This window comes from Megalops cyprinoides, chromosome 2, assembly GCF_013368585.1.
Source record: "Megalops cyprinoides isolate fMegCyp1 chromosome 2, fMegCyp1.pri, whole genome shotgun sequence".
NCBI lineage: Eukaryota > Metazoa > Chordata > Actinopteri > Elopiformes > Megalopidae > Megalops > Megalops cyprinoides.
Genome location: NC_050584.1, coordinates 28,079,369 through 28,102,329, shown reverse-complemented (window position 1 = coordinate 28,102,329; position 22,961 = coordinate 28,079,369). Strand labels below are relative to the sequence as shown.

At 45.1% G+C, this 22,961-nt stretch overlaps 1 protein-coding gene across 2 annotated transcripts; it reads right to left on the bottom strand.

Moving 5' to 3' along the window:
* Positions 1 to 1,746: 1,746 nt before the first annotated feature.
* itprid1 (ITPR interacting domain containing 1) lies at positions 1,747 to 21,752 on the bottom strand. 2 transcript variants are annotated; one of them, XM_036522473.1, is made up of 17 exons: positions 21,395 to 21,752; positions 19,878 to 20,116; positions 18,613 to 18,661; positions 18,330 to 18,367; positions 17,105 to 17,158; positions 14,129 to 14,180; positions 13,035 to 13,109; positions 11,790 to 11,992; positions 9,807 to 10,330; positions 9,210 to 9,258; positions 7,897 to 8,009; positions 6,424 to 7,620; positions 4,624 to 4,751; positions 3,377 to 3,488; positions 2,509 to 2,964; positions 2,254 to 2,326; positions 1,747 to 2,023 (listed from the first exon to the last, which is right to left on the bottom strand). In XM_036522473.1, the coding sequence occupies exons 2-16, from the start codon at positions 19,999 to 20,001 to the stop codon at positions 2,279 to 2,281; spliced, it is 3,222 nt and encodes a 1,073-aa protein (XP_036378366.1). In that variant the 5' UTR covers positions 20,002 to 20,116; positions 21,395 to 21,752; the 3' UTR covers positions 1,747 to 2,023; positions 2,254 to 2,278. The 2 variants fall into 2 exon arrangements, with proteins under 2 accessions (XP_036378366.1, XP_036378367.1); XM_036522474.1 differs by lacking the exons at positions 1,747 to 2,023; positions 2,254 to 2,326; positions 3,377 to 3,488 and having other exon boundaries at positions 2,829 to 2,964.
* Between the last annotated feature and the right edge of the window lie 1,209 nt (positions 21,753 to 22,961).

Here is a 22,961-nt window from a genome sequence, read left to right as displayed (position 1 = left end):
AGAGAGAGGAATGGGGCTGACAGATGCTCCAGATGGCCTAGTGTAAGTGTACACCACTTTAAAGAGGCACTCTACCAAAAAAAAAAAAAAAAAAATCATTGAATTGATACATGAACTATGAAATGCAAGATTGTCTTTTCCTCAGACTCCAAACCCCAACCAGGTCTGAGAAGCTTTGACTGAACATAATGACAATGTTGGTTCCGCTAAAAGAAACAAAAAACCTTCCAGAACATTGAGACACTGTGACACGAGTCCCTCTCCCTGTCAGTTTCTGTGACACACTGGTAAACACCAACATCAAGTCCCCCTTCCCGATTATGTATCAGCTGCATCAAATATGTGTGGATGTCAAATATTATTTACCATAGGTGTGATTGAAATGGCCATAATTACCTTATAATAAAACAGAACTAGGTCAAGCTAACAACAAAGGTGCATCTCTTGTATTCTTTTGGTTTTGCTTTGGATGTGTACATTTAGAATGAGTTGGCTGTGCAGCATTTGTCGGGGCTCAGGCAGGGACTCAGGCGCGGACCACGGGAGCTTCGGGTTCCAAGCGTCTTTAACGGAATCGTCAGGCAGATCGCTAATCAGAAAACAAGCAGGGTCGAAAACCGGGAGGCAGTCCGTGGACAGAGCGAGGATCGGGAAATCGGAGCAGGCAAGGTCGGGGAACCAGACAGGCAGGCAATCAAGCGAACGAGGCAAGGAGGCAGGCAAAAACGAGGTCAGGGTACAAGCAGGGTCGAAAAATGGGAAACAGGCAGACAGAAGCACAAAGCAAACGCCAGGGACGAAACAGGAGAAAAACACTGTGACGAACTAGCAACAGGACAGGGAAAAGCAGGGAACATATAGGGCAAGGCTGACGAGGGGATGGAAAGCAGGTGTGCAGGCAATCAGGCGGGCGGAGACCGGGCGGGGAGCGGGGCAGGAAAAAAAACACAAGGAAAACAAAAGCACGACAGCTAAGGAGGCGGAGCACTGACAATTTCATTCATAGTAAGACTTTCTGGTAAATTTCACAATGCTCTGTGTGTAAGTTCAGTGTCAAGTCTCATAATTAGAAGCTGAATGTCTTTCTCTAAAGAATGAGACTTCCAAACTAAAGGCTTCCTCTATAGAATATCTGTAAAATATCTCTATAAAATATAGCTTCCACATATCAAACATGACAAATTTCAAATCTCATATCATAGCATTTAGCTTTAGTTTACTGTTTGTGTGTGTGTGTGTGCGCGCGTGCATGCATGTGTGTGCACGCACGTACATCAGCTTTTAAGGGTACTATCTCATGCATCAGCATTGTGGCACACAGTTAATCCTCCTCATTAGAGCATTGTCCCTTATTCATCTTCTCACAGAGTGAATGGACCGAAAGGCAGCAGAGAATATTTCTGGACTTTCTGAGGGAAAATGACTGTAATTAAGGCATCACATCAAAGGCTGGTTTGAAAGAAGGATATAGTCTACAATTAGATATTTCTTCATTTTCTGTCTATTACTAAGGCATCCTCCCTGTAAGGTGCAGGAGATCTTGGTTGTTTAATGAAACACACTGTCTTACATCATTGTTGTTGTAAAAGAATATTGAATAGATGAAGTTCCCCCCCCCCCCCTTCATACATTTGCACACCAAACACAAGAGACAACAAGCTTTTTTCTCCTTTTATAGGCAAAATGTCTTTATAATGCACTGATAAAGAATTGAACACTGGTTTGCTTTCAGGTAACAGTTGGTGCTGTTGCTAAAATACTCTAACATACAGTAAAGACCATACTTGGCTAGAAACAAAAAAGAAATATTCTCTACATTATAAAATATATATGATTATGTATTCACCCTGGAGTACACAGACCTTATCATAACTCATTCGCTAATCTGCGTGAAGTGGCATATTGCTAAATCTTGAATCCAATCCATAACGCACCACAAGCCTGCTTTAAGACAAGGTAATCAATAAATAGAAATCATTTTCCTGGGCTGACAGGTTGTCATCTTCAAACTCACGGCAGAACCCTGGGGGCAAACACACCAAGACACATGTCATCACACATAAATTAACCAGCTGAATTTATTTAATTATTAATCCATCAATTTAGTAAGTAAACTAATGGATTCTGAAATGTTTCAGTATATTTACAGAATTTACAATATTCATTAAGATCTAAATACATATTTGTAGCTACAAAACAGCAAAACCTCTGGAGACAGAGGCAAGGCTTTTGTTTTTCAAATGTCAAACTCACCTGCACCCACCCTGGGTCCAGGTGTTCACTCCAAAGAGTCACTGTTGACCGAGTGTCTGAAAGAATCCTTCAACTGAAAGATAAAAAAAGAGGACAAGAGAACATTGGAAACAAAAAAAGTGAATATCTCCCCTGTCCTTTTGAGAGATGAGACAGACCCATCCCCTCAGTTCTGTCGTTTTGTCTGCCTACTTTTTGGTTCTTTTTGACTGAACCGTTTGCTGTCACATGGCGCTTGAAGATGAACAGACTTACACTCTGAAAGAAGCCCACAAAGTCCAGTTTTTCCTGCTTGTGCTGTGGATTCTGGTCAGTGGTGACCGAGGGTGATGTTGTGAGCACTCCCCCTGTCTGTGGACAGCTGCAGTATGCCGCCACCTCATCTCCAGGGGTGAAGACACCATTTGCAGGCGGGTGGTGCAGTAGGCAGCATTGGGTGGCCACACTTCTCGTGGTTGTCGGCCTCGGGGTGGGGGCAGGGGAGGAGCTCTGTTGTCGGGTTTCAAATGGGAAGGCTGCCTTAGAGTCTGTGGGTGTGGCTTCAAAACTGGGGGTGGTGCCCCAGTGTTGGGTTTCGAAGGGATGGGCTGATATGGGGCTGGTAGGTGTGGCCTCTGAGCTGAGGGAGGGTCTCTGGTGTCGGGTTTCAGAGGGGAGGATCCTTAGCTGTGTGCACAGGTGGGACTGCTCATCCAGGAGTCTGTGCATCTGCTGTTGGGTGACATAAGATGGAGAACATTAGTGCCACGCTGCAAACACAGGCATCAGGATGATTTTACTGAAAACTGTCACAGGCCATACCTCAAGCAGAGAGGGTGAAGGTTAAAGGAGGTTAACAAAATCACTTTGGTAATTATGTGCATCGGTGTGGTCATGCCAATATAGCTTGTTTGAATTCAAGTTTGAACTTGAATTTGAATTCGAGAGAGAGAGGAAGAGAAAGGAGAAAGAGAAGAGAGGAAGAGTGAATTCTGACTTTTCAAAGCCCTATATTAGAACTTGTTCATCCAATGAAGAGAATGGATTAAAAAGGAAGAGAGAGAGGAAAGTGTCTCAATGCTTGAGTTTTAACCCAGGTTTACTGGGCCGTTACACCAGACGGAGACAGAGAGAGAGTGGGTACCGTTTTAAGGCCCACATCGTAGTGTTGGGTCAAGTCGGCCAGTTGCGTCTCCAGCTGGTCCACCTCCTTTTTCACTGCGGTTCGCAGTTCCCGGATGTCTCTGATGTCCTCTCTGTGTGAGAGCGGGCAGCAGTGTGGTGTACAGTTTAACGAGTTAGGCTTGCAGCTAAGAGGCTGCAGGCTCAGTGCCCAGGTGGGGCATTTCTGTGCAAGGCAGCTATGCTATACTGCTTTAGTGCACAGTGCTCTCACCCAAGTCTTTTAAAAGTGATTTCCCGTGACTTAAATGACACTTTAAAGGTGATCGTAACATTTTTCAAGGATTACTTTTATAGCTATGCAAATAACACTCTTGTGAAATTATGGGAATAATTTTTGAAAAGCATATGTTGAAAATTATTTTGACTCAAACTCACTCTTGGTGAGGAATAACCAAAATATTGAAAATATAAAAATGTTTTTAAATATTTTATAAGTATATATTTGAGCAATCTGTCCACTTTCCATGACTCGTCTATAACTTTCCAGTATGAGAACATACATACAAAACTGTGTGTGTGATATACATCTGGACGAAGGCTGTCACAGGCATGTGTTTGGGTCCTTATCTGAGAGTCAGAATGAACACACCAGCAGGTTTCCATAGAGATTTCCTGATGTAGGTATACCACAAGGAGTAGGAGCAGCCATCCAAACACCAGGCTTCTCCTTATTTGAACTGAGCCCTAACACCAATTGGCATTTCATATCTCATTCAAACAATTCCATCAGGGATGAAGACACAACTCTTCCGTGCTCACCTGATCACCTGAAGCACTACCACCTAAAGCAATTTCTTATGTCTTAAACCCTGTTTTCCTTTACTAAAAAAATCAAATCTAATGGTTTAATGCACTCTATCTCTAGCAGCTAGCTTGTACCTTGTCTGGCCACCTATTGAAACCTGGTTATGCAGCACTTCTAATATTGTTGACACTTTATATGTTTTTTTTTGCTTGAGCTTTACTCTGCCTCACTTGTAAGTCGCATTGGATAAAAGCATTTGCCAAATGAATAAATGTAAATGTAATGTAAACGGATGAATCCCAAATCTGACTTAACAATTGTAAGAGAATTTAAAGCAACATTCCAATTCCATTCAGAGCTGAACTGTAAGGAAGGGAATGAAATGTAATATGACTCTACCAGCTGAGAGGAGACAAGGTCTGTGAACCTCAGTCCTCAATGAGGGGTTTGGGCTGCCCTACCTGTCCAGGTCTGAGAGGATGCTGTACACCTGGGCCTGCTCCTCCGTCAGACGCTCCTCGATTTCCTCCAGGATGGAGCGGAACCTCCTCACGCAGCGCATCATGCCCTCCAGCTCATCCAGGGAGTACTGGGGGGGGGGGGGGGGGGGTTGGATTAGGTGAGCAATGGCAACATGCCTTCTACCCCCCAACATCAACCAAGCACTTAGTGCTAATTATTAGGGTGTCCTGAAGCTGGGTTTGGAAGAAAGCAGGCATGTTACAAAGGCAGCTGGACAGAACTGCACATTCAAAGAGCCAAAGAGTAAATATCCAGTTGCATAAATAGACAAAATTGTAAGTTGCTCTGGATAAGAGCACCTGCTAAATGACAATAATGTAATGCAAATGTAAATGTATTTTCCGCTGGGGTAAAAAACATACATGAAAAACACACAAAACATCAGTGTCTTTTACACCTCCCCACTGTCACAACACACCTTTCTGCCTGCTGCAGCCTTGCCCAGTGCAGTTTACTCTCAGGTCTGTCACTTCTCGACATCTACACTATTTAGGGGTTGAACCATCTCTACTCATCCCTCCAGAGCTGTGGAGTTAAAAAAGTGAAGTTTGGGATTTATTTCATGTCAGTGAAGCTGTTCACGACATCCCTCCTCAACCCCATCTCCACCTTTATTTCTATTCCAGAGTATGATGTCCAAATATGGGGGTCAACAATCTTGGCCCATGGAAAGGTACAATCCCTTCCTTAGACTACAAACCAAAAAACTGTAACCCTATATTCTCATTGGCAGCAACGCCTCAATGTATTAAATACCCACTTCATACCCACTGATACTGAATCATTATTATTATTCCATAACCTTTACCTCCATCTGCATATTCTCAAGCACACAAAGACTACCCTGCACTTTACTTTGAAACAACTCTGATTGAACCCAGGGGTTCATGTCACTAAAAATAAAATCCTGTGAACATTTCCATTTCTGGACCTTGATTGCATTACACTGAATATTCAATGTCATTTCTTTTCTAGCCAAACTCCCTGAATTAATGCATCTCTTTGTGAGATGAGTGGTAGGGCAGGCATCTCAGCGAGCGCATGCTGTGTGTTAAGTGCCCCAGGATCCCTGCCTTTGGCTACTTCACCAAGACCCGTGAAGAGCCTCTGTTCTGCTGGAAAGGAGCCCATCTACAGCCCAGTCTATTCTCCAGGCCCTCCTCCTCTACCTCACAGACACAGATACTGCTTTCAAATGCAAATCCACTGCGTGAACCCAGACGTAACTCTACAAAGTGAAACCAACCGCAATGTAGATTGACACGGACAAACTAATTCTGGATCCAAAACATATCAAAATACTGTATATGTATGAATATTTGTCATTTTGTAATGTTACTGTAAAATATGCTTAGAGTTTTTATTGCTGCTGTTGTTGGTTGGTAAAGAGGAGAAATCAGACTGCTGAATGATTGAGCTCCTTCCTCCCAGGATGTCACTGCAGATTGGATTAGGCTGAACATGAGCTCACAATGTGCTTAACAAGCTTTTGTATCCATGCATGTGTGTATCTATGTGTATGTGGATGTATGTGGATGTATGTGTGTGGTAAGAGAGTTTGTGGTGTACAAATGTATGCACACACATACGTATATACACAATCTGTGTATGTGTGTGTGTGTGTGTGTGTGTGTGTGTATGTATTTGTGTGTGTGTGTGTGTGTGTGTGTGTATGTGTGTGTGTGTGTATTTGTGTGTGTATTTGTGTGTGTATGTGTTCGTGTGTGTCAGAGACTCACAGGAAAGGCAGCACTCTGGCTGGCTGCGTAGTGCAGAATCTCCAGCTCCTTGCTGCAGCTCTCTCCTGCAGGGCAGTGTGTGTGCTGAGAGCAGCTGGTGCAGCGGTGGCCACACTGACAGCAGCGCCCGCCACCCACCAGGAAGCCCCGCCCCCAGTGCCCGGACACGCCCACACCCGTGTCCGCGTCGCCCTCGTCGTCCTCGTGCGCCAGCCCCGTGTCCAGCGATGCCGACCTTGTCCGGGAGCTTCCCCGACTCCCAAGAGAGAGCCGTCTGCGAGGGGGCGTGGTCTGCTCCCGCGTCATCGCCTCGGCGACGGCGAGCTCCTGACAGAGGTTAGAGGCACGGCAGCCGCCGGCGTCAGACCAGGCCTTCCTGCAGAAGGAGTCCCTCTGGGACCGTGGAGCGGGGGGTTCGGCCACGCCCCTACGATGGGCTAACTGGGACACGGGGCCCAGGCTGGAGGGCATCTGCACTGAGACGGACCTGGCAGGACCAAAACCAGGCTGGCTCGGGGTTGCCCTGTCCGAGGTCTCCCCACTCGTCTGCCTGCTTGCTGCGGGGGGGTCTGCTCTACCCACTCCAGAGAGGCTGCGTCTCAGGAACCCCTCCTGTTGGCCACACCCCTCCTCCGATCCACTCTGTGCCATCGGGGCAGCCTTGGCAGAGCTCTCTTCCCCACTGAGCGATACTCGCGAAATCTGGCACTCCTCTTCTGGCTGTGCACCCCAAGTCTGTGCCTGAGATTCCCCCTGCAATTGGGGGTCACTGACAGCATTGTCACTAAGCAGGGTGCCTGTCTCCTCTGGTGTCGCTGGTTCTTCTGCTTTTTGGCTTTCTGTTATTGTAATATCTGCACCCCAGTCCTGTTCCAGTCCTGTTCCTGTAACACCATCCCCATCCTCTCCCCCAAGGGGCGCCGTTCCCTCATCTGCCCTGTCTGCCCCCGGCGTGTGGACCAATCTGGGGCCAGCCTCTGTTTCCGAGCTGCTCCCCTCTGGCGGTACCTGGAGGACTCCTGACATCTCCTCCCCCTCCCTCTCCGGAGCTCCGTGCCTCGCCTCAGTGCATGCCGACTCAGCAGGCTGGGCAGACTCTGCCCCCTGGTGGCCCTGGGAGGAGACGCAGTGGAGGTCTGGGCCTTCCTTCTGTGCACTCTGACTGTCTGTGCTGTCCCCTGACATGGCATACAAAGCCTGACAAAGGAGAAAATCACCGTTAAGTCACATTTGTGAGTGCAAATCCAGTAGAGGGCACTGTCTTGTCTGATATGAAACTTTGCACTAACTTCATTAAGAACACCAACTAGAACCTGACAACTACTTTGGCATGTTCTTTACCTTCATGATCTCAGGTGCATGTGAGCTCAAGGTCAGATGAGTAAGGTTACAGGTGATGTAAGAATGCTGTAATTTATTAGCTCAGGTACAGGGGAGTATAGTTACAGTTGATATAAGAATGCTGTACGTTACCTTCATTAGCTCAGGTACAGGTGAGTTCTGCTGAGAAAGAGCAGGAATGCAGGGCTCCTCCAGAAAGCCGCTGCTGTCTGACTGACAGCTGTTCGTCCTCATAACCCCACCCTCTGTAGGAATGAACCACACCAGTGCATTACGGGAATAATGACTCAATAACCCAGTATACTGATAACCCAGCCTGACACATCACGGCACATAAAATAAATGGTAGGCTACAGTTTACATGAGCACTAAACAGTTATTCTGTAGAAGTATGTGTGTGTGTGTGTGTGTACATGTGTGTGTGTGTGTGAGTGTGAGAGTAAAGTTGATTGGTACAAGATGCCCAACTGCACAACTACCAGTAGAGGGACCTGTGGCACCACACATCTACAAAGAGACACTAAAGTTTAACAGCTGTATCTGTATTTATATGAGGCATTTCCCTCAGGAAGTAACGAGAGTGTTGTTTTAAAATGCCCACTTTATCATCACCATTATTGCTCTGTGCAGAACAGCAAATGTAACTCCTGACAGATAAGTAGCTGCCCACACCAAAACAGTGATATGTTAATATTACTGAAGTAGCTGCCCACACTAGAACAGGAGAAAAAATATATTACTGACTGGTAACAAAAATACTGCTGCTTATAAAACCCCAAAAAGCCTGTGTCTCAAAGCAAATAGTAATAATAATAATAATAATAATAATAATAATAATAATAATTCATAGATTCATGGTTTCTAAGCACAGCACAGGTGCACAATGTTTACCACCAGTCTATTTTTAGGAGTCCAATATTTACGCCTGGAACAGATGCAAAATGCTACGCAAAGTTCCAAAAGGGGAGAAAGAGCAGCTACAGACTGAAGCTTCAAACTGTTGCTAAAACAGCGCTTGTCTGGGGACGAGACCACACTGGAGCATGGGGCAGGAGTTCGCTGCAGAAGACTGATCACAGACCAAGGACTGCCTTTGATCAGCCTTGATAGAATGCATTCCTCATAACTGCATGCGCCAAGATGCACAACTACGGGGAGTTAAATGTGTTCTTCACTGTATTCAACTCTGGTGCAGAGGAGTAGGAGTTCTTATTGATCTACAGAGTAACACTGCAACAACACTGCATACATTCTGTGTTCCGTTGACAGAATGAGCTGTACTGGCGCCAATAACAGAGTCCACTCTTTATGGAAGCCCCATTTGGAATTAAACCCTGCAGCTCGTGGTTTCAAAGTAAGCTGTGAACTGCTTCAAAGGATGTAACCTCTATTCTCCTCACTTCATGTGCTGATCGACTCCAGCAACGCCTTAGTGAAAGCCTTACCTGTGCCCTCAGCCAGTCCTGTAATGCTGCCTTCATCGAAGCTGTGGACCTGTGCAAACAAAACAAACCCAACAGGTTAAATAAGATTCACGCTGCACCTATCAACTGGATAACAGGCTGTTAACTAATCCAGACATTAATTTACCTCAGGTCTCAGTCTAAGGCAACTAAACAGCAACAGAATGCAATTGTTGTGCTGTCGGTGATACAAAACGTCTGTATTGCTTTCAGGGCGAGTTGTGTGTGTGCGAGAACTTCTTTTTGGGGTCTGAGGAGAGGGGTGAAACCAAAACAAGCCATCTGTCTGGATTGTGTTCAATGATAATTATACTTAAGGTGAGTTCTTCTTGTTATCGGGCTAACTTTTGAGATGTCATTTTTGGTATTCTATAGTTATTATTCTGGTTTTTTGTCACTATAGCACCTAAGGACAGTTTTATTTCCAGTTCTCTGTTAGCTGTAGCCCCCTTTACAGTGTGTAGTGCAGGTTACTCACTGACTGATCAGATCTAAACTGCTCTGCTGATAAGTGAACCTGGATGCTGTGCTTGGCTTCTTCACCTGCACCTGTGGACAGTTAATGGTCTGACGCTGTACCTCCTCCATTTCAAAGGACTCTGGGGTCTTCAGCTCGCCAGGGCTCTTCCTCCGATATGGGATGATGGGGACCACACAGGGGGGGTCCCTCCCAGGTCTCACTCTAAGGTTCCCCTCCGTGAGCGCTGAGGGTGCTGGAGGGGGGTCGGAAGTATCCCTACTGGGGGGAGGGCTCTGCTCCTCCACTAAGGGCGACAGGCATCCATTTTCGGGGATCCCTGGCCGGCCACGCTTCAGGGCAGTCCGTCTGTCGGAGGTGGTGGGGTGGAGCCCCGGAGCAGGCTCCTGACTGGCCGCAGGGGGGAGAGGCATGTCCGGCTCACTCTGGGCCATGCTGAGGGTCTTCTTGGAGGCCCGGCGGAGAAGCATGCTCAGCCGCTTCCTCTTCTCTCCAGCCCCCAGCGGCTGGTCTGTGCTGGCCACCGACCGCTCGCCTGATGGGGGGGGCGTGACGGGTGTGCCGCCCACCAGCGAGGAGAAGGCGGAGGTCACCTGCTGCAGGACCTCCAACTGCCTGAAGCGATCTGTGAGACAGAGAGAGAGAGAGACGGGGGGGTGACAAACAGACAGAAGGAGTGAAAGACAGAGTAGGGGGGGAGAGAGACAGAAGGAGAAAGAGATGGACCGGGAGACACAGACAAAGAGAGGGAGAGAGACAGAGGAATATGGAGGGAAAGACAGAGGAGGAGAGGAAGTGAGCAGGAGCGAAAGACAGAGTGAGAGAGAGACCGTGGGATAGAGGGATTAAAAGGGAGCAGAAGAGGAAGAGATAGGGAGAGAGATGGGCTCAGAGACAGAGGGAGGTAGAGACACAGACAGAAAGAGAGAGCAAAAGAGAGAGAGGTAGAGTGGGTGTGAGGGAATGAAAGAGGAAGAGACAGGGAGGGAGAGAGGTGGACAGAAAGAGATAAAGTGACCTCTGTGATAGAGGGAGGCACAGCAGCTGAGTGGCTCTGTGTGGTGAATGCCAGCTTACTGCTTTCACAGTTACAACACTTCCACTTTCAGGAGTCATGAATAAGCTCGTTGTGTTTGCATTTGCACTGAGGGGAAGACAATCGGTACATACATAAAGGTAAACACAGCCTCTCCCCACCTAAGAGGAACGTCCCAGTTTTCATGAACAGAAACCTGGTGTATTTTACACAGGACCGCATGATAGCCCTGGATTTGCATACAAACACAGACTAGGAAATCAGGGAGGGGAAAACCTGGTACAACAAACAAGAGAAGGCAGTCAGTCATAAGTCAACACTGCATCAGTAGTCCTCTGAGTAGACTCTAAATGAATGATATCAACTACAGATTGAATGGGTGGTCATATTCTAAATCAAAAGAACAGGATGTAAGTGTAGCCTGAGGGAGAAGCTGGTGAGTGGGCCAACTGTAACACGTGATTAGACACCAAAACCAGACAGCCAACAGGAGCACACACAGTTTAAAAACTGGTTCCTGGTTTGTAGCACGCTGTACTTGCATGCAATGTTTTTGATGCCAAAATGCTTGGTGATGGCTGACAGACAGATGCTTCCGGATTTCAGAGCTGCTGACGCACAGCAGCGGGTTGCTGGTTCTTATCAGCGCGCCTCATGTGCTTTCCTGCTGTGCTTCTTCCTGGTGTCCTACCAGGAATCCCACTACTGACACCAGTGAAACATGCTGACCCCACTTCCAGGGACATTCCAACATTCTAAATTTCTCCACAATAAGCATATATCACAAATGTATGTGAGCATGAGTGTGCATATGATTATACATGAAATAAGTAAGCATGTTTTGTGTTTGTACATATTTACGTATATATGTATACATATGTTCATACACATGCAATATTTGTCTGGACAGTATGCTTATCTGTGGATACATCTGTAAATTGCAATTCATGCAGGCATATACCTGAATATGTAAGTGTATACATGCCTATGTGTATGTGGACACATGTGAAAAATATTTTTTATTTATAATTTCTATAAATGCACTCACTGCTCACGTCTGGGTTCTCCACATCCATGCGGTTCTTCTGGGCCTCCAGAAACACCTGGATGTTGATCCCACGGGCCTTGGACGGGTGGTTGATGAAGCGGGCCGGGATCTTAACAGAGATGTCTGGCTCATCACAGCCGAACCCCAAGTCCAAGAGCAGCTCCTCGGGGTCATCCTGCCACAGGTTCAGCACGTCCATGACACTGGAAAGCACATTCCATCTGGTTCCATTACATTACATTACACTGTATGCATTTGGCAGACGCTCTTATGCAGAGCGACTTCCAGCACAATAGAACACAACCATATCCATTTAACTTAAATGAGCAACAGTGTCAGACCAATGAGTGTGAGCATAACACCATTCAAGCATTACCACAAGTTAACCTGTGCAATCTGACTAGGCAAGGGAAGCCAAGTATACTACAATATGGTTCCATTACGCTATACTGCATGGCATTCCATTACATCACAATTGATTACACACACCATACTACATTGCACAGTATTGACCTACATTACAACAGGTAATGTAACACTACACTACACTGCATAGCACTGCAATGTTACCACATAATACATTTTTTTTGCTTTGCAGTACACTGGATAATGCAATGAAACATCGATACACTGCACTGCATTCCATCACACTAAATAAAAATACACTGCGTTACAATGCACCGTTCTACATTGCAGCATTTTTATTATAGTGTATTTGTAGCTCGCCCTTCGCTACAGTATTATATAACATAAAAAGACATCATATTACTGCTCCCAAGCATTAATGAAATAAGCAGAAGCATAGACAATGTTGTAAAAGTGTTCATTATGACATCAGGATCTATTGAGGGTCACAGTTCAGGTGTATTTAAGCCACTGCTAAAAACACTTGAATGAGCTTCCTACAGATTTCATTGAAACACCTATGTTATGTTATTATGCTCAAAGTAGCCATATTCATGAGAAATATCATATAAAATATCTTGGTAAAGATAAAAACAAAAGTTGTGTGATGAACACGAATCTATAATAGTATTAAAATGTAAGTGCATCATTCCTGAAATGACTCATCAAAACAGAGCAAATGCATTCTGAAGCAGTCCAACAGGAAGCGAACATATGAGAGATGTTATCTCCACTGTAGACCGTCCCACGGTTTATCTGCAGAATGAGCATGCAAAACGGCTGCGTTCTGAGGGGCTCAGAGCTGAGGGGTCAGACGGGTTCCCAGTTCGTGGTTCCTACCTCAGCGCAGAGTTGGTCGAAACAGCGGACGTGACACTGTTCCAGCGGGACAGCGCAGGCGGCACCTGCTGACACCTGGATTTTGTCAGACGACAGCATCGGGTGGGGGGGGGGTCAAAGCATAGCACATCATTTCAGTAAAGAGAGGGATGTGAGAATGAGGAAAAACAATCTGGTTTAACCAGAGGGACATGGGCTTTAATCACAGGTGAGTCATTGCTTTTGAAGGCTTGTGCAAAGCACTTAATCTGAACATCTCCACTAAATTTCCAGATTTATCTAAGTCATGGGAACCATGTAAGGGACCCTCAGTAAGATTAGCTGAAGAGCTTTAAATATAGAAAAATTACAAAGAGGTCACCAAAGGCCAACCCTCCCTAATAACAACATATTAAGATATATGTTGTTCAGCCCAAAAATATAAAGCAAATTCACTGAAAATATATTCCTGCAAAGTAGAAATACACTATATTGCAGCATATCAAAAATGGCTTTAATTTACAAATTTTCAATGTATTGATTGACCTAAAAATATATTGTCAATATACAATTGTTTTGTATGGGTGCGGGCGCACACACACACACACACACGCGCACACACATCTCCAGCTGCTCTAATCTCGCTGAGTCCTGTTCTTTGATTCCTCTCATTTGCAAACTGGAAGACTGCCTCGTTGCAGTCGACTGAGTCCTGCCAGTACTCTTTCACAGGCCCCTTGTATTTGCAAGGTAAATCCAACTCCCAGATGACTGACAAGTCACTGGCCTGTCTGATTGGCTGGACTGTCACATCTGTCAAGAAACAATTCCACAAGTGGAATCTAGAGTTTATGTGAACTGAGATGCTGTTCCAGTGTGTTTTCTATCTGCCTTTTTTAAACAAAAAACAAAAGTTTCATCATCTATTTCACAATAGCTTCATCTTTGTACTTTGAGATAAGAGGAATGAGTTAGACACATTTGAAAATCCTTACTGATCTGACATACATATAATTTTGCTCATAGGTGGGTTTCAGTATCAATGCTGTTTTCATGAGTTAGAAGCTAAATAACATACACATTTAACTTGAATGAGGAAAAAAAGATGTACTTACCGCAAGAATTCTTGAACAGTCTTGAGGGCTGTGCTTTTACCATACAAAGACGCTGAGGAAGAGAGAATCAGAACAGTCTGGAATTCACAGCGATCAAGGTTGTTTGGAGTGGTGTTTTTTTAAATATATTTACGGTTCAGCAGGGTCTGAGAGGCAACGAAATGGCCATGAAGCCACCACACAGCTACGAGAGCATTAAAACAGCACAGTGCCCGCACCAGGATGGTGCTCTGTCCGCCCTTGTCTCTCCTTCCACACGCTTATGTCAGTTTTGCTCTACCTTTTCTTCCTGCTATTGGCCTGGCGTCAGATATAAGTTAGCCTCATGTTGACTTTCTCTCTTTTTTTTTCCTTTTATGAGGTTTGAGAAATTGGTGCGTCTGGGTTAGTCATGCATCCACAGGTAGAGGCAGAGAGAGAGTGACGGTGTTCACGTGCAGAGTAACCCAGGCTCCATGAGTGACCGCAGCTCACGGGACATACCGCCCTGCCCCTCAGTCTGTGATCACCCCTCCCCGGTTCTGTTAACCACTCTCCACCATGCTACACCTAACTCTTCACCTTGCCGAAACTACACCTTCACCCTGCTTTTAAATAAAGCTACTCTTCAGTGCCGCAGTTAAGCTTTCAACCTACCAGTGCCTTCACCTTGACTCTTCCCCTGGCTGAGATCTACATTTCTGTGCTAAAGCCACCTGTTCACTGTTTTTTTTATTATGCTGCATGAGGCTCTTCAACATGCTATAATTACTCTTTACCATGCTATAAGTAAATCTAGAGATGCACCCAAGTCTTCACCATACTGTAAGTTTTATATCATGCTCTTCACAAAGCTATACCTAACTCTTCACCATTTCACCACTCTTCACCACTATTCTCTACTCTGTAAGTTAGCGTTCATCTAACCTCACTCTTAACCATGCTAGAAATTATCATTCTAGATACTGTACCTAACTCTTCACTATGCTATAAATTACTCTTCAACATGCTATACCTAACTCTAAACCATGCTATAAATGAACCTTGTACATACCATACCTCACTCTTCACTGTGCTATGAATTACTCTTCACCACTCTGTACGTTACCTTTCAACAGCGACTGCTGCTTCACTATGCCATAACTCACTCTTCAACGTTCTGGGTAGCATTTCACCATACAACTCCTGAATCTTCCTGTAACAGTGACTTACCCCTGCTGTATCTGTGCTACAATCACATTTTCATTGTCTCTTCCCCATTCTATACATGACAAAATATTCCCCACTCCATACCAAACTTTGCCTCGCTGCAATGTATTATGCACCATGCAAAGCCACACTCCTCTCCATGCTGTAACTACTGCTCGGCCATGTTTTAAATTACCCCTCAGTTCCTCGCCATGCAGTTTCTAACTATAGTTATGTCTTCGACAGCCTATGATGACCTCTTTGCTATGCCATAAATTGCTCTGCACCATGCAGCAACTAGGTCTTCACCATATTGTCTGATGGCATCACTGGCTGTTCCCAGTGCTGTATCGACTGTTGCCACTGTTGTATCTGTGCTGTGATTGCCTGTTCTCACTGTAGCATTTGATGTTGCTGGAGCCGTATTAGCTTTTTCCAGTGCGGTTTTAGCTGTTCTCAGAGCCGATAATAGCTTTTCCCAGAGCCGGGACGGGGTTGTACTGGCTTTTCCCACTGCTGTATCTGCCCTCTGATCATCTGTTCTCAGGGCTGTATTGGTTGTTTCCAGTACAGTATTTGCTGTTCCCAGAGCTGCATCTGCATTGTGGCTGGCTGTTCTCAGTACTATATTGACTGTTCCCAGAAATGTACTTGCTTTTCCTTGCCCTGTGCTAGGGTGTTCCCAGTTCAGTATCGGCTGTTCCCAGTGCTTTGTCCTTGCTGTGAATGTCCGGTCTCAGTGCTGTATTTGATGCTGCCGATGCCTCATTGGCTTTTCCCAGTGCTTTACTAGCTGTTCCCAGAGATGGGACTGGCTGTTCCCAGTTCTGTATCGGCTGTTCCCAGGACTGTATCTCTTGCGTGACTGCCTCTCCTCATTCTCTCTGAGGCTGTGAGCGGAGTGCAGAGAGGCGCGCCAGGCGTCCTTGGGCGCCCTGCCTGCAGCAGCTCCCAGAGAGCTGCTCCTCTGTTTACCCTCCAGCGTACTTCTCCTTCCCTCACGTCTCTCTTCTTCTTTTTAAGGGCAGCCATCAGAGCACAGAAGCTATTTCTCTCTGCGGGAGATGACTGTGCACACATGCACTGAAAAACACATGCACGCACACACACATGCAAGCACAACCATGCACACAACTACACGCACGCATACACACACTTGCACACACATGCCCGCACACACAATCACAAACACAGATGCACACAAACACACACATACACACACAACCACACACACACAAACACTCTCATTCACACACACTCATATGCACACACAGACATTCACAAATGCACTCACACACACACACGCACACACACTCACATACACACATGCGTGTGCACACACACACACTCACACAGGAGTGAGGGCTGCGATGTTCCACCCACCCTGGCCATGTTTGTACAAGGTCAGCGCAGCGTTTGCTGAGGCTGAACGTACTGTTCCCTCCTGTGGGGCTGCAGCTCCACTCTCCCATGCTCTGCTTTCCCTCACCTCTCAGACTCCATTCCCCCCACGTCCAGGAGCACTCATGTGACCATACCAATCGCCAAAAACCAGCCAACAACTTTAACAACTGAGGCTGTAGCTGCTAACATGTCAACCTTCAACCGATGACAAAACAAAACCCTAATAAAATACAACCACAAACAGACCTCCACTCCTACCATATGTACATAAAAATCTTGATGATCCTCAAATCATGGCACCACTTTAGCTAGAACTCTGTACCTTGTCTTTCTGCAGGTCACTCAAAAACAAAAAAAAAAAACAAATTCACCACAGCAACAAGAAAAAACTGAGATGCTATTTACCTTCCACACCTAGTACTAAGTCATCTTCCCCACTGGTGTGTCTCCTCAGCAGTTCTGGTAGGCAGGTTATGAAAGAGAAAGATGCGCTCAGATTAAAAACCTTATCGGAGGTTTAAGGTTAAGGATAGTTTCCACACAAATCGCACCACAGAGAAAGCCAGGCAGAATATAAGAATTACCCAGGAGCCATTGCCAAGTTACAGTCACATTCCGACCATTGTGGTTGGAATGTAACGTGATGTCCCCCACTCAAGCAATGGGAGACCCACACGCTTACCTGATGTCAGCGTGATAGTAATAACGTAGCTGTTCCACAGGGCCACGCCTTTATGGACGTGCAAAAAAGCGATTACGCAAACGTTGCGCAGCACTTTGGGGGGCCACTCCTGAGCCGGCTGCGTGGCATTGCTCCGCCGTTGCTGTGGCGTCGGAGGGCCCCGCTTTGCATGAAATTTGAATCAATCGACCTTGCGCGGCTGCCACCCCTCCACGCTCGGTACCGCCATCGGGGAGCGAGAGAAGGGCGGGAAATGAAGATGCATCGATGTCATGTCGCCTTGCCGTTTTAGAGAAACTGTCATTGTGGTTTTGAACAAAGAAATATTACAGTTGACTGATGAAATTTGTTATCTGGATACAGCTAAATCAAATCTGAGGCATTGTACGCGTACTGCATCAAAAGGCCTTTTTTTTTATTACTTAACTTCTTAAAGGAAAACAATTTAAGGCCAGTTTTACTCTCTAAATCTGTCTCCACACTACTAGTGACTGAGGTTTCTGTGGGCCAAACATCTACCTGTAAATTTCTGATGTTGTCATGATTCATGTAGATTTGTTTCTTGTTGCTAGGGAATTCGGTTTCACACACACCATACGATCCTCCAGTATGCAGCATGATTGTATAAGGTTGTGACACACATAACAGGTGGCCTTTGTCAATCTGCATATGTCATTTCTGAATACACAGAAATCACTTCATTCCTCTCGTAAACATGTATGCTGGTGATATGACAGTCTGGGCAGCACTCAAGTCTACTGTACGGCATGTGCGAGAATTTGCTATGTCTATGGCAGCATCTCCTGCCATTAAGAAGAGGAAGCCAAATAAAAAGAGGATGATGATGATGATGATTATAATGATGATGATGAACATTGTGAGATTATGTCCTCTAGCCTGCAAAAGATGGAGGATCGTGTTAGCGGAGGAGATGGGATTGTCTCTTACCTGTGGTTTCTTGGGTGGAGTCCGGCTTTGCATACTGTCTATAAGCAAGAGCCAATCACAGTGAGCGGAAGAAAAAGAGAGCCAAATCACCACAAAAACAGCCACAAAACTAAAACAAAACAGATTACACAAGTCATTGAAAAGAGACTGCCCAAGATATCAAATGTGTTGTAACGGCCCTTCGTGAACCTTCAGCTGCTCTGTCTGAAACCGCTCTTTTACAGCCAAATCAGCTAAATTATTTTCAGTGAAATACTTTACCAAAAAAGAAAAATGTACTTACTGACAGCTGGATATCAGCCACTGGTGAATGCTGTCTCGTTTACAGTCTCCTGCTCAAAAGAAACACAGCCGCTAATCACAACAGTGCACGAATCACATTCTGAAACACCTCATCCATAGCCATCAGCTGTTAATAGGTGCCCTTGGAAGAATCTATGGTTTAAGCAACCTACTGTTCCAACCAGCTTAGTTTAGAATGTAAGCTTTTTAAAATGCCCTCACGGCCAAAACCAGCACTTGCATCTTCTCATGCATAATGACACTGCCATTTAAGGTATGACATACAAAGGGGTGGATGTACAATGCAGTGGTGAAAGGAAACCAGTAGGGTGCAGTTTCAAATCCCATACAGCCACTCCTGTGCATTATGTAATTAACCACAATTACTTAAGCGAATATCCTGATGGATAAAAGACAAGCCATAAGTTAAATTGCCATGTCACTCTGAGTGCCTGAGGGTATCTGCTAAGCAAATAAATGATTATAGTAAGTACATACTAGCATACATACACCAGAGGTGTATGTAACAGGACAGGTGAACATATTCACCATTGGCCATCTTCCATAATGGCTACTTTGCGTGCCTTCTGAGTCTGACCACACTGCCCCACGTCGGAAGGAAGGGACATTAATCTAATATATTTTAAAAGTCCTGTTTACAAAGCGCTGCCAACTGACTCTCTGGGGCCTTCGGCAAAGGCAAGCTTCATTGCACAAACATCCTGTTGCCTGCTCACCTAGAGGAGTTAGGAGCACGTCACTTGTGGGGTACACTGGCTATGCCATACCCAGGATTTGAACCCACAGCCCCAACACAGTCACAGCACACTGCCAAGCTCTCTCAAAACACACACACACACACACACTCCTCTCCATACATCTCTGTCTCTTTCTGTTCTTGTCTGTGAGAGCAGCAGTGGAAGGTATTGTTTTCTGCAGAATATGAGTGCATGCACACACAAACACACACACACACACACACACACACTTCTACATAGCTTCTCCTTCTTATCTTCTGTTTAAGATCAGAACAAAGGATGTATTTTCCTCTTCAGAAGATGAGTGCATGCACACGTGTATACATAGACACACACATATACTCTCTCTCACACACACACACTTGTAAATACACTTCTTTTACTGTTTTTAAGTTTTTCTTCTGGGTAGAGAATGCGTGCACAAATATGAATACTTTCTTACTCATACATACACACAAAGACACACACATATTTGTGCGGACGTTGTGTAACGTCGCTTCACCCTCACCGGCTTTGCCTCTGGTCATCAAGTGGTCTGATGAAGGCTCGTCCACCCTGCTCCACCTGGCCTTAGAGGCCACCAGTGAGGCCCGTTTGTCGAAGCCGCAGTCAGTGGGAATCATCGTCAGCATCACTGTGCACTGCTCGGATGTCTCCAGGCAGGGCCAGAGATCACCTTTCTGTCAAACTGCAAACTCCGCTCACCTCACAGGTCAATGTGAGCGCTTGTCTCTGAGTGACTCAGCCCTTGTGAAAGCAAAGAAGAAGCGGACGTGTCAACGTTGGACAGAGCACAGCTGATCCAAGCCACAGGCACACACTATCATTTCCTGAAGCGTCAGGAGGTCGGGCAACTTCCTGCCGCTTACTTTATCTACAGCCAAAACGAGGCGTATTTCAGGAACATGACCAGAGACAGCTCCGCCTCAGAACTGATAAGTAAAAACCTGTTTTACCAGAGCTTCACACATTCGCTCCACAAATTGCCATGTTTAGCATAAATTCTTGAATGTTCTTCATGACTTCAGAACATACGTAACTGTTCGTTGTTGATCCGTGTGTGTGTATGTGTCTGGTAGAATATGTTACAGATATGTTTATGGACAAAACATACTGTTTCTTTCCATTGAAAATATATATTTAAAAAATCAGACACGTTACTTTGCTTAATGCATTTGAGTCGTGAGTATCAGCACATATGCAATAAATTTAAAATATATATATAAACAAAAAGCTCATTGGCTGTTAGGGGAAGTTATGACAGCTATGACACAGCATATTAATACATGCCAGATTACATAACAGACTGTCGCTGCTCATTCCTCGCCGTCTAAGGAAGCAGGTACGCTACAGAATTTTAAACACAGTCACTCCGCCTTGGACAGCATCCCAGCGGACCATACCAAGGTTGAGTGCCAGTCCCGGCTCCATTAGCGGACAGCGCCGAGATAAATCATTTTCGAAACTGCACTACTGTTGACATTTTGGAGCTGTTGAAGTTACCGAGCTAAAAGGGAAAATGACTCGCTTCGCTGCCACGCTGATTCTGATCTTGTACAGACATGCATGCACGCTTGCAGAGAACAAGCGAGCGAGCATGTCCGACCGAGAGAGAGATCAAGCAGACAAAAATGTGGTAGTATATTTACGGTGTGCAATTAATAAATACAAATAAATGTATAAATATATACGGATTTTTTTCACTTAACGACGTTATTTGATACGACATTAGTCTTCTGTTAACTTTATCCCTTGAACTGAAGCCATAACCCTTTCATTGTTTTTTCCCCTTTAAGCACATAGACGAGAAAGGAGTATCACTGAGTAGGGAGAGAGCTAGGCTCTCGACAGCTTGTTTACGGAAGGAAAAGGTGGATACATTTCAGAAGAAACCTTACTCATAGAAGAAAATACGTTTACTCAATTCGACCACAGATCGCGCCACTGAAAGCAAAGCGTATGCACGACTAATACGGGTAAAACGACTGAAAAGAGAAAAGCGCGACATGTCGCCGCAGCACCAACCTGCGTGTAGGCCGATCCATGGTCGATACATCCACAAGAAAACGTCAAATAGCCCGTAATTTCATGGCTAAAAATAATTCCCACATATATGGTTGCACCATCGCACCTTGATCGCTGACAGCCCCTACTGCCAACTAACTTTTCCACACAGCCGGTCTACTGATCACCGCTATTGTTTGCGCTCTCGTTTCAGTTCGCTTTTTTTATACCGGGCTAAATAAGGAACAATGTTGTCTAATTTGGTTTCACGTATGCAGGTGGCAAAACATGCAAATTTGGACTCGATGCCTCAATTCCTGGAAAAGTTTTCCGCTTAGACAAAGGATGATGCATCCTGTGTTCTACAACGCAATGAAAAGGCCCGCGAGTTATATGTAATATGAATCATTTTTATAGTATATTCGACTCGAATAAAACACTCCAACGAGATTAAAAACAACTAGGTAGGTAAACTAATTAAGAAAGCGTTGGTAGTTCCACATAGGGTGGCTAAATTGCCTAAGTTGAATATTAATTATTCGTGAAGAAATGCAGAAAATTAAAGGTGGAATACCCCCCATTTGCGGTAAAAGATTACTGCATTTTGAATGGTGTGAGTATGAGTATCTCGCGACCGTTGGCAGCTTCTGCACACTCATAGTATGCCAAATGGTGTTTTAAGCAATATCGTGCACGTCTGTGTACCGTTAGATGTCACTGAAGCACCACCACAAATCGAACTAGTCGTGCCGAAGTAATTTAGGCCTATCTAGCTGTGCGACTGCGAAAAATGTTTATTGTGCATTCTAAGTATTTGGAATCAAGTTTTAGAGGAGATGTTGAAATGAAAGTGAAATGTCGTGAGGACAATAGGAATACTGAATCGTTACACAACCCGTTCAATTTTCATTTTCAGCGGGCATCAACACAATTCTCGGCTGGAACTCTAAACCACAGATGTAATTCATCGCGTCCGCGACAGGCGCTATAATTTTACATTATCTAATGTCATTAAACACCTTAAACGCACTGCGCAGTCATTTGTAAATAGGCGTGAGACATACGGAAATTGATTGCATTTCCAAACGAAATATATATCAAATGAGAAAAGGACACGTGGAGGCTGCAGGAGTATCTGTCAGGTCTATCTGTACCCAACAGGTGTCTGTTAAACACAACGTTGGTCTGGCTTGTATGATGTGGATCTACATTCCATAACACACTCCTGCCAGGTAACGTACGCATACAAAGTAATCTGCTCTCGAAAGGGAATTTGATGTCCATCCCGTCTGTCCTGCTTGGTTTGTTAATGTTGCTTAGAAACGTGGTGTCTACCAGTTTGGCACAAATGTTCCAAATAACAGAAAGAATTCCGTGCACAAACAGATATGACTGTTTGATTCCATGTGTGATACCTACATACAAATTTTGTTGGTCGTCGCATATGGTTGCCCTTAGACAGAGGCCATATATGGATATATACTCAGAATTTGCGTACGGAGACTGTCTGGAATTTAGACGATGAACAGTGTAATTTTTGACGTCCTTTCCCCTCCGATCCAATGAATGGATTTTGACTGACTTCATC